The sequence below is a fragment of the Brachyhypopomus gauderio genome, chromosome 19 (assembly GCF_052324685.1).
Source record: "Brachyhypopomus gauderio isolate BG-103 chromosome 19, BGAUD_0.2, whole genome shotgun sequence".
NCBI classification, from domain to species: Eukaryota; Metazoa; Chordata; class Actinopteri; order Gymnotiformes; family Hypopomidae; genus Brachyhypopomus; species Brachyhypopomus gauderio.
The window spans coordinates 1140082-1152199 of record NC_135229.1 but is presented as its reverse complement, the minus strand read 5'-3'; the positions used below and the strand labels follow the sequence as shown (position 1 = coordinate 1152199).

At 50.8% G+C, this 12118-nt stretch overlaps 1 protein-coding gene across 1 annotated transcript; it reads right to left on the bottom strand.

Annotated features, from left to right (window-relative positions):
* Positions 1-1222: 1222 nt before the first annotated feature.
* acsm3 (acyl-CoA synthetase medium chain family member 3) lies at positions 1223-12082 on the bottom strand. Its single transcript, XM_076981745.1, has 13 exons — positions 11258-12082; positions 10001-10211; positions 8973-9180; positions 8708-8851; positions 8365-8521; positions 8019-8098; positions 7594-7717; positions 6956-7036; positions 6655-6756; positions 6314-6441; positions 5967-6066; positions 3777-3896; positions 1223-3211 (listed from the first exon to the last, which is right to left on the bottom strand). The coding sequence occupies exons 1-13, from the start codon at positions 11483-11485 to the stop codon at positions 3122-3124; spliced, it is 1773 nt and encodes a 590-aa protein (XP_076837860.1). The 5' UTR covers positions 11486-12082; the 3' UTR covers positions 1223-3121.
* Positions 12083-12118: the final 36 nt, after the last annotated feature.

Below are 12118 nucleotides of genomic sequence, written 5' to 3'. Positions count from 1 at the left end.
TCACGTTTCTGGTCGGTGGAGAACATTATCAAACAAATTTGCGACTCAGCCAGAGAAACCGCCACTTTCTGCTTAAACGGGGATTTATTAAGCAGCCGAACTTCGTCTCTAAATTTCACAAGAGAAGCGAAGAAAAGAAGAGACTCACCATGAGCTCGTGCCAAAGCCTGAACTCTCGGGGCTCGAGCCATATATCAAGTCTCATGATCGATCTTCCACTCATCACTGGTCTCGGGGTGATTCTTTAACTGCAGAAAGTTATTTTACTTTGGTGCATGATCTAAAAGTAGAGCAAATGCAAGTGAGATTTGGAGATTATTCAACTTTATACACATTTTATAAAAAAATGTATTGAGGCAAATTATTAATCTCAAGGGTCCTGATAATCCCTAGGATTCACTATTGGAGCTGTGAGGTGACGGTGTTGGGATCAGCTGTGAGGTGACGGTGCTGGGCTCAGCTGTGAGGTGACGGTGTTGGGATCAGCTGTGAGGTGATGATGATGATGGGATCAGCTGTGAGGTGATGATGATGTTGGGATCAGCTGTGAGATGACGGTGTTGGGATCAGCTGTGAGGTGACGGTGTTGGGCTCAGCTGTGAGGTGACGGTGTTGGGATCAGCTGTGAGGTGATGATGATGATGGGATCAGCTGTGAGGTGATGATGATGTTGGGATCAGCTGTGAGATGACGGTGTTGGGATCAGCTGTGAGATGACGGTGTTGGGCTCAGCTGTGAGGTGACGGTGTTGGGATCAGCTGTGAGGTGACGGTGTTGGGATCAGCTGTGAGGTGATGATGATGATGGGATCAGCTGTGAGGTGATGATGGTGCTGGGATCAGCTGTGAGGTGATGATGATGATGGGATCAGCTGTGAGGTGACGGTGCTGGGATCAGCTGTGAGGTGACTGTGTTGGGATCAGCTGTGAGGTGATGATGATGATGGGATCAGCTGTGAGGTGATGATGATGATGGGATCAGCTGTGAGGTGATGATGATGATGGGATCAGCTGTGAGGTGACGATGATGATGGGATCAGCTGTGAGGTGACGATGATGATGGGATCAGCTGTGAGGTGACGATGATGATGGGATCAGCTGTGAGGTGACGATGATGATGGGATCAGCTGTGAGGTGACGATGATGATGGGATCAGCTGTGAGGTGACGGTGTTGGGATCAGCTGTGAGGTGACGGTGTTGGGATCAGCTGTGAGGTGACGGTGTTGGGATCAGCTGTGAGGTGACGTGTTGGGATCAGCTGTGAGGTGACGGTGTTGGGATCAGCTGTGAGGTGACGATGGTGCTGGGATCAGCTGTGAGGTGACGGTGTTGGGATCAGCTGTGAGGTGACGTGTTGGGATCAGCTGTGAGGTGACGGTGTTGGGATCAGCTGTGAGGTGACGGTGTTGGGATCAGCTGTGAGGTGACGGTGTTGGGATCAGCTGTGAGGTGACGGTGCTGGGATCAGCTGCTGTCTTGTGAAGCCACAGGTGGCGATTCTGGTTGAGCTCTCTGTACTTGAACAGACTACACAGATGTGTTGATTTTGAAAGCATATTTATTTATTTATTAAGATTCTTTAGGCAGCCTGTTCACTGTTTAATTTCTACCAGTATGATACAGACATGTAACTCATTTGTATGTAGACACAGTGTGTCATGTTCTAAAAGAATCCGATACAGATTCATCTCCTGGGCCCAGTTCTATTTGGTCTGTGGTTTCTTTGTCGAAGGTCAGAGCAATGCAATTATAGTTATTATATTCTTAAAATATAATTAACTGCGCTATTATTTAGCGATATGTACATATTTTTGTCCTGATTTACTGATGCGGCAGGCTAAGAAATCTTTGTAAAAAAAAAAAAAAAAGACATCAGTGGAGAATTCCCTTTGTATTTTAATTAGTGAGTCAAATACAGACGTTGTAAATGCGATTATAATGCAGATCATAGTATATGAAGACAGAGACTGACAATCTGGCTATTAAGTATATTTGAATAAGATTTAGGTTAATTAAAATATCTTTATAGACAATACTGAATATATTATACAGTTAATGAAAACCAAAGCGTTAAAGTTTCAGGATAAATTGTCAATTTTAAAAGGTATTTGGAGTGGTCCGTTTATAGTTGTCTCCCTCTGCAGGCAAACAATCAGATTACATTATTCAGTCATCTTAAAATTCCTACCTACAAAATGCCTTCCGATGAGCTCAATAATCCAATTTCACAGTAATTTTATTATCTGTTCTATAGTTCAAAAGTTTCTGACTTGGATTACACATTTGCATAGAGGGTGTGTAGTAGACGCCCTTATTAAGGTAAAGTGAGGATATGTTGTAAATATGTAGGCACCTGTACTTACTTACTTAAACATTTAGAAGACAACCTGATTTCTTGCCGGTCAACATGAACTGGTGTTTTGTGTGTGAGTCTACGGGCTGTAGCACCTGCCCCCTTCATCGGTCAAGGCTGTGATATCTTACAGCACTGCAGTCGTGCCCACTGCATTACACCTTATTCAGCTAATGAGCTAAGGATCACGCCTGTCAGGTGGGCAGGTGTGCTGGAACACCAGGACTGGAGTGGGGTGGGCAGGAGGCGGGGCTGGAGTGGGGTGGGCAGGAGGCGGGGCTGGAGTGGGGTGGGCAGGAGGCGGGGCTGGAGTGGGGTGGGCAGGAGGCGGGGCTGGAGTGGGGTGGGCAGGAGGCGGGGCTGGAGTGGGGTGGGCAGGAGGCGGGGCTGGAGTGGGGTGGGCAGGAGGCGGGGCTGGAGTGGGGTGGGCAGGAGGCGGGGCTGGAGTGGGGTGGGCAGGAGGCGGGGCTGGAGTGGGGTGAGCTGGAGGCGGGGCTGGAGTGGGCTGGGCAGGAGGCGGGGCTGGAGTGGGCTGGGCAGGAGGCGGGGCTGGAGTGGGCTGGGCAGGAGGCGGGGCTGGAGTGGGCTGGGCAGGAGGCGGGACTGGAATGGAGTGGGCTGGGCAGGAGGCGGGGCTGGAGTGGGCTGGGCAGGAGGCTGGGCAGGAGGTGGGGCTGGACCAGAGTGGGCGGGGCTGGGCAGGAGTGGGCTGGGCAGGAGGCGGGGCTGGAGGCGGGGCTGGAGTATGGTGGGCAGACAGCAGGATCGTTACGGCTGACGCTCCCATTCCTTCTTTTTCAGTTCCACCCTCCGGATTTTGCCGCTCACCGTCTTGGGCAGCTGGTCTACAAACTCAATCTATCAAAACACAGAAACTTTGGTTACCAAATATAAAGGCAAGCAAAACATTTTTATAACATTATTAAAAAAGAATATAAAATTTCAATCACTTATTCAACTGTTTGGGACAGCATGCTATAGACACTACTCTATAGACAATAGAGTATAAACAATACTCTATAGACTTTATAGTACTTTATAGACAGTATGCTTGTCACGGTCCCCTCTGCAAACCCTCTTGTCTTGGTTTGTTTCCTGGTTTCCCCTTTGTGTGCTTTTATTTTGAAATTCGGCTCTATAGACGGCGCTCTATGTGCTGTGCTCTGTGTGCTCTATAGAAGGCGCGGTTCAGATATCTGAAAGGTACCCTGCAGTAAATGGGCCGTGGGTGTCTTGCATATTGTAAAGTGCGAGGACCTTGACAGGTGGAATACAGAGCTATTTATAGTGATGCAGGGTATTTATACCTTGCGGGGGTATTTATAGTGATGCAGGGTATTTATACCTTACGGGGGTATTTATAGGGATGTGGGGGTATTTATACCTTGCGGGGGTATTTATAGGGATGTGGGGGTATTTATACCTTGCGGGGGTATTTATAGGGAGCTGTAACTCTTTTCACATGTTCCTGCAGTTCTCTAGCCAGTTCATCCTGGTTCCTGGATTTGTACTGTGGAGTCAGCACTACAAACGCTTTTACTACCTGGGGGAGAGAGAGAGAGAGGAGGGGGGGGAGGGTCAGTAGCCGGTGTGCGTGTGAAGAGGGTCAGTAGCCGGTGTGCGTGTGAGGAGGGTCAGTAGCCGGTGTGCGTGTGAGGAGGGTCAGTAGCCGGTGTGCGTGTGAGGAGTGTCAGTAGCCGGTGTGCGTGTGAGGAGTGTCAGTAGCCGGTGTGCGGGTGAGGAGTGTCAGTAGCCGGTGTGCGGGTGAGGAGTGTCAGTAGCCGGTGTGCGGGTGAGGAGTGTCAGTAGCCGGTGTGCGTGTGAGGAGTGTCAGTAGCCGGTGTGCGTGTGAGGAGTGTCAGTAGCCGGTGTGCGGGTGAGGAGTGTCAGTAGCCGGTGTGCGGGTGAGGAGTGTCAGTAGCCGGTGTGCGGGTGAGGAGTGTCAGTAGCCGGTGTGCGTGTGAGGAGTGTCAGTAGCCGGTGTGCGTGTGAGGAGTGTCAGTAGCCGGTGTGCGTGTGAGGAGTGTCAGTAGCCGGTGTGCGTGTGAGGAGTGTCAGTAGCCGGTGTGCGTGTGAGGAGTGTCAGTAGCCGGTGTGCGTGTGAGGAGTGTCAGTAGCCGGTGTGCGTGTGAGAGGAGGGTCAGTAGCCGGTGTGCGTGTGAGAGGAGGGTCAGTAGCCGGTGTGCGTGTGAGGAGGGTCAGTAGCCGGTGTGCGTGTGAGGAGGGTCAGTAGCCGGTGTGCGTGTGAGGAGGGTCAGTAGCCGGTGTGCGTGTGAGGAGGGTCAGTAGCCGGTGTGCCTGTGAGGAGGGTCAGTAGCCGGTGTGCGTGTGAGAGGAGGGTCAGTAGCCGGTGTGCGTGTGAGAGGAGGGTCAGTAGCCGGTGTGCGTGTGAGAGGAGGGTCAGTAGCCGGTGTGCGTGTGAGGAGGGTCAGTAGCCGGTGTGCGTGTGAAGAGGGTCAGTAGCCGGTGTGCCTGTGAGGAGGGTCAGTAGCCGGTGTGCCTGTGAGGAGGGTCAGTAGCCGGTGTGCGTGTGAGGAGGGTCAGTAGCCGGTGTGCGTGTGAGGAGGGTCAGTAGCCGGTGTGCGTGTGAGGAGGGTCAGTAGCCGGTGTGCGTGTGAAGAGGGTCAAGTAGCCGGTGTGCGTGTGAAGAGGGTCAAGTAGCCGGTGTGCGTGTGAAGAGGGTCAAGTAGCCGGTGTGCGTGTGAAGAGGGTCAGTAGCCGGTGTGCGTGTGAAGAGGGTCAGTAGCCGGTGTGCGTGTGAGGAGGGTCAGTAGCCGGTGTGCGTGTGAAGAGGGTCAAGTAGCCGGTGTGCGTGTGAAGAGGGTCAAGTAGCCGGTGTGCGTGTGAAGAGGGTCAAGTAGCCGGTGTGCGTGTGAAGAGGGTCAAGTAGCCGGTGTGCGTGTGAAGAGGGTCAGTAGCCGGTGTGCGTGTGAAGTGGGTCAGTAGCCGGTGTGCCTGTGAGGAGGGTCAGTAGCCGGTGTGCCTGTGAGGAGGGTCAGTAGCCGGTGTGCCTGTGAGGAGGGTCAGTAGCCGGTGTGCCTGTGAGGAGGGTCAGTAGCCGGTGTGCCTGTGAGGAGGGTCAGTAGCCGGTGTGCCTGTGAGGAGGGTCAGTAGCCGGTGTGCCTGTGAGGAGGGTCAGTAGCCGGTGTGCCTGTGAGGAGGGTCAGTAGCCGGTGTGCCTGTGAGGAGGGTCAGTAGCCGGTGTGCCTGTGAGGAGGGTCAGTAGCCGGTGTGCCTGTGAGGAGGGTCAGTAGCCGGTGTGCCTGTGAGGAGGGTCAGTAGCCGGTGTGCCTGTGAGGAGGGTCAGTAGCCGGTGTGCCTGTGAGGAGGGTCAGTAGCCGGTGTGCCTGTGAGGAGGGTCAGTAGCCGGTGTGCCTGTGAGGAGGGTCAGTAGCCGGTGTGCCTGTGAGGAGGGTCAGTAGCCGGTGTGCCTGTGAGGAGGGTCAGTAGCCGGTGTGCCTGTGAGGAGGGTCAGTAGCCGTTGTGCCTGTGAGGAGGGTCAGTAGCCGTTGTGCGTGTGAGGAGGGTCAGTAGCCGGTGTGCCTGTGAGGAGGGTCAGTAGCCGGTGTGCCTGTGAGGAGGGTCAGTAGATAGTCCTGTGTTTGTACATCACCTCTCTTCTGACTGGGTCAGGACTGCTAACCACAGCTGACTCGGCCACTGCCTGGTGCTCTATGAGGACGTTCTCCACCTCAAATGGACCAATGCGGTATCTGATACAGCCAGGCCGGCCAACCAGAAGCAGGGAGTGCATTAGGCACATTTGCATATCCGTGTGTAGAGCTCATACGAAAGCTAAAAACTGGCTAACCAAAGCAATCATCATAAACAGCTTTAATTAAGGTGGAAAGAGAAAAGGAAGCAGAATGCATATAATCACAATAAAATCATCATCACCATCATCATCATCACCATCACCACCATCACCACCATCATCACCATGAACGGCATGTTCCTCACCCTGCAGAGAGTATGACGTCATCACCTCTACCAACAAACCACAGGTACCCGTCCTCATCCATTACCCCTCTGTCACCTGTCAGGTAGAAATCGCCACGGTAACACTGCGCCGTTTTCTCTGGCTCCCCCTGCAGGAAGCAATGGAGATATCAGGAGTGACATCACTCACAGAGAGCGTGAGCAGAGCCCCAACACCACGTGCACTACACTACACTGCACTGCACTTAATAAAGGGAAGGACTGCACGTCATCAAGTGCGTTTGATATGTGAATACAGACCAAATTCACCAGGAAATATTTGATCAAATTAAAAGGTTGTTATGTGAACGAACGGGAGGTACCGTGTACTCCAGGAAGAGGGAAAAGGGTCTGTGTGGCTTCACTCGGATCGCCAGGTTGCCTTCGGTTCCCCGAGGAACACAATCACCCTCATCGTCCACCACCTGCACCACCAGCAACACCAGCAACACCACCATGAACAGACTGACACTTCCAGTCTGCTATAAATCAAACGTATTTCATTCACTTTTGAACGCAAAGGTTCGTCCATCTGAGGTAATATTCTAAAAGTCAAATATCAAGTCTGATACAGGAGGACTTCACAATCAGGGTCCAGGGCCCTTGTGCTGTGGTGCTCCTCACCTGCACGTCGTACGCTGGAGAGGCCTTCCCGAAGGAGCCGGGCCGTATCTCCATACCTTTGAAGGTCCCAGCAATCAAAACCTGATCCAGACACAACAGGACATGCTGTCAGGACAAAGCTGTCTGGCAGGACAGTGGTACACCACACTGTCCTGCCACACCCAAAAAGGGCTGGAGTCCTGGACCAAGACTATGCCTGGACCTGGACATGGACCTCCCGGAACAAGGCTGGATGTAGACCTGGATCTAGACCTCCAGGAGGAGGGCTGGATTTAGCCTTGGGTATAGACCTCCAGATGCAAATTCACCACACTGTGCTGTTGCTCGTTCTATTTCTATTTGAACAATATACAATAACAGTATTAACTTATTTGTAACCATATTAATATTCATATGCCAAATACTCCACAGGGTGCACGATGTTAACAAACACCACAGCATGAAGAAACACCTCGATGTGTCCTTCCAAAATGAAGGTCAGGACACCAGGAAGGTGCAACTCTGACTGCATCACTTTGCTGGGAACCCCACGAGAGCCAAATCTGCCCCCTTGTGAAAGTGTCGGGTATCTCCCTCATTTTCTTTGCACTGCTTTGAGAATTCTTGAAGGATCTACTGGTGTTCCTGCTTTCACCTACTGTCTCAGTCTGGCCATATCCCTCAAAGATGTCCAGGCCTGTCAGCTGTTTCCACCGACACATCACCTCAGGGTTGATGGGCTCCCCGGCACACACGCAGTGCTCCAGGGCCGGGAAGTGGAACCTGCCACAGACAGACATGCCCGTCACACCAGTGCACTGGAACACTGCCTCAGGACCAGTGCACTGGAACACTGGCTCAGGACCAGTGCACTGGAACACTGCCTCAGGACACACGAGGTGTGGAGGGCGGCCATACTGCCCCAGTATTCTGGTTCTTCTGTGTTTCCCACTTCATTGCCATCACATTGATGCATCTCATGCACTTTGAGCCGGAGGTTCTAACCCACCGAATATCCACACAGGTGTGAGTGTGAGGACAGTAGGAGTGAAGTGAGTGTGTGGTAGGTGTGGTACGGCATCACCTGGATGGATCCTCCTGCACTAACATCCGATAGGCTGTCGGCGCGGAGCAGAAAGTGTTGATGGGATAGTTTGAGAGCGTCTAAAGAACCAAAACAGGGGAAATGTAGTTTAATCCAGCAGTGTAGTTCAATTCCATCCTGCAGAAAACTGTGGAATGTTCGGAACACTGCGGAATGCTTGAAACGTGCAGGTGTGGTGGGTGTAGGTGTAGTGGGTGCAGGTGTGTGTGAGTGCAGGTGTGTGTGGGTGCAGGTGTGTGTGGGTGCAGGTGCGGTGGGGGTAGGTGCAGGTGCGGTGGTAGGTACAGGTGTAGGTAGGTGCAGGTGTGGTCTGTAGGATGAGCACCTGGAGGATGGTGGAGGTGTTGAATCGGGGCATGTGATGTGCAAACACACACGCCCCCTGCGTCCAAGAAGCAAACACACTGCTCCATGCAGTCTTAGCCCAGCCTGTGTCTGATGTGTTCCAAAACACACTACTGTCTGTGAGGTCTAACCAGTACCTACACACACACACACACACACACACCCAAATAATCATGTGTTCAATTTTTTAGCCAACAATATGTTATTTGTGTTTTACACATTAGCTAAAAACAGAACTAATCTATTTACTCTAAACACTTCACAGGACTCGCACGCACACACATGTACAAACACGTCTACATACACTAAATCTGTGCACACACCTGCCGTTGACGGTGAGCCCCAGTCCAAAGCTACAGTGGCTGTGGAGGGTCATTTTGGGAGAACCGGTGGTTCCACTGGTGAAGAAGATTGTCATGGGCTCATCACTGCTGGTGTCCACACACACATGGTCAGCAGAGGCACTCCTACACACACACACACACACACACACCTCACCTCACCTCAGTGCACTTATAGGGACAAGAAGTGACATGCTCCACGACTACTGGCATCCACAGGAAGACACAAACACAGGCCAGAGCTCACCCCATCAGGGCTGTGAGGTCGCCCCACCCTGAGCGCCCCCTGCTGGACAGGAGGAGTTTGGAGGTCAGTGCAGGACACTGTGGAGTAGCAGCGTCTAGCAGGGGAGCCGTGCTGTCATCGGTGATCACGCACTTCGCCCTGGATGTCTGCAAACGGTGCAGGACATCACCGGCTGTCAGCTGGGACGACCCTGGGATCAGGACCAGACCTGCCGGGTACAGACAGTGTCTGTGACTCCCAGTATGGGATAACTGACTGTTCCATGCACTTAGCTGTTGTAGGATAACGTGAGCTCTGTTGTAGGCTAACGTGAGCTCTGTTGTAGGCTAACGTGAGCTCTGTTGTAGGCTAACGTGAGCTCTGTTGTAGGCTAACGTGAGCTCTGTTGTAGGCTAACGTGAGCTCTGTTGTAGGCTAACGTGAGTTCCACTCAATTTTATCTGACTAGCTTGAACTGGATACTTGAATTATTTTCCCAAAGGCTGAACATAGATGATACTGTTGCTAGGAGATTGATAATACAGCACACACATGCTTACCCAAGACGTGAGAGACCCCTGAACCAGCCATGGTCAGTATATCAGTATATTAGTCAGTATATCAATCAGTCAGTATATTAAACCATTTTGTAAATTTGATTGAATTGGAATGAAGTGTAACTACAGTGAGAAATATGAGTCATATGTGTAAATATGCAACATTTATTCTATAGCATTTAAAACAACTCATATTGTAGCAAAATCAGAATCAGATATTTATATAAGCATTTTTAAATGCACGCGTTATAAAAAAGCAGCTATAAGCTACAAATGTTTGGGTTGTGAGGAGCAAGCCAGTGGAGACAGACACCAGAATCATTAAGGTACTGTAATTTGAGCAGAGAGTGGCCCATCCTCAGCTGAAGCAGGCCCCGCCCATCCTCAGCTGAAGCAGGCCCCGCCCATCCTCAGATGAAGCAGGCTCCTCCCATCCTCAGCTGAAGCAGGCTCCTCGGGGAGTATGCAGACGTTTCTCAGACGTTTCTCTACCTGCTCTGATGCAGGCGATGTTGACCAGCCACCACTCTGGGACTCGGGGAAGGATGAGGAAGAGCCGGTCCCCCCGCGCTAACCCGCACACCTCCGTCAGAACGCTGGCAAGTCTCCGTGAGTGGAAGCCCAGCTCCTCAAAACTCCAGCGGATCTCAGTCTTCTCGTCGTTCACCCACCACAGAGCAGGCACAGGTGACCTTTGACCTGTCTACAAAGAGACAAGAGTCCAGAACTGATTTGTAGATGATGAGAATGATGGTTTAATACTAGCCCACCCATCAGACTAGAGGCTCGTGGGATTTTCAAGCATGTCTCATGGTTATAAATTCGATTATGTGGTGTCTTGAATATTAATTACCTGCTCTGTCTGTTTCTTTACTCCTCGCATTTAAATCAGTAATTAATATAATTAATAACATTCAATTTAATTAATCTGCTGCAATTTCACATCTGCTGCACCTGGCCTGTAACTCACTCACATTTAGCATATTAAAGACTCACCACGCTATTGACACTCAGAATTGCATATGTAATGGTACTGACTGTCATATGTGGGCTGTGTTCAAAATAGCCTACTGCATACTGCACTCAGTATATACTGGATACTGCATACTGGTCCTCATAGTAGTATGTAGTACAGTTTCCAGTATGCGACATGTGGAAACGGATACTGCATACTGATTTGTAACCCAAGCAGTATGCCAGTAGTATGTAGTATGTAGTAGGCTATATCGGACACAACCTTGGAAGCTGATTGTCATATTTACTTCTACTATTGTTTGAAAAAAAGTGACTTGGATCTGGAATTATTAGGATCTGAATTCTGATCACGCAGCACATCAAACCTGGACTGAACTATAATGTCAGGTGAGACTGTTTCAATTACAGCTTTCATTAGCTCACTTAATATCTCCTCGGCTTACACCCTAAATTGACAAATGCAACAAAGTATTTAGAGCTTGCTTACAGGGTGGAGTTTATTTAATTTTTGTTTTATTTATACTTTTCTAGATCTGATTTATCACGTTGTGTTTGAAGCAGTCACGCTGTCAGCTTGAGATACACATGGTGATATGAACATGCGTTTGTTCTCATTTAGGTTTATGTTCATCTCCTCGCTTTACACGTCCGGCCTCTTGTTTCTGTTCAGTTTTCTATTTTTCCTCCGTGAGCTTTTACTCTCGGTGTGCAGAGCTTCGTGGACTGATAAAGGGTTTTGAACTACGCCCCCGACCCATCCCCCGACAGGTTTACCTTCTCTCTGGCTTCCCAAACATCTAGAACATCTTTGGCGAAGTTAAAGCGTGCAGGAGCTTGAGGCTTGTACGTGTCTTTGAGATGTTCGTAATCCGTGAAGTTATTTGGGACACTTGTTCTGTATCTGGGTGGTGAACATCTCGCTCGTCTCGCTGCGCTGTGAATGATCCACTCAAAACCTAAAACCCCACAGAACACAGCGCGGCGGCCCGGGGGCAAACGCATCGTGTAACGCAGATAATGTGCACTAAGAAGACGCGAGTGGATCTGGTACCCAGCAGAAGACACTAGTGGTTCTGGTACCCAGCAGAAGACACGAGTGGTTCTGGTACCCAGCAGAAGACACGAGTGGATCTGGTACCCAGCAGAAGACACGAGTGGTTCTGGTACCCAGCAGAAGACACGAGTGGATCTGGTACCCAGCAGAAGACACGAGTGGTTCTAGTACCCAGCAGAAGACACGAGTGGTTCTGGTACCCAGCAGCTGTAATCACAGCTGCACAAAAGCTCCATGCACTACATGTGGGTCCATATACTCCGCGTTGTCGGATTAAAGTGGAAAGTGTTGAATCTTGTCCGTGTGTGAACGGCCAAACAGCAGAAACCAAACACCGTCCGCGAGTTCTGGCGCGTTGCGCAACGTACAGCCACTTATCTCCGTACACGTGGGTGTAGATGTAGGAGTTACCGACCAACATACCGCACCGGGCTGTTAAACTCGTTAATCATTCAGGGCAGACCGAACCAGAGCTGAACTGACCCAATGAACCCTTCCCACCGCTGGGGACTGTTGTCACTGTAATAGTAAATAGTTGTGAAAGGTTGAGGGACACTACACATGTAAACTCAACAGAGGGA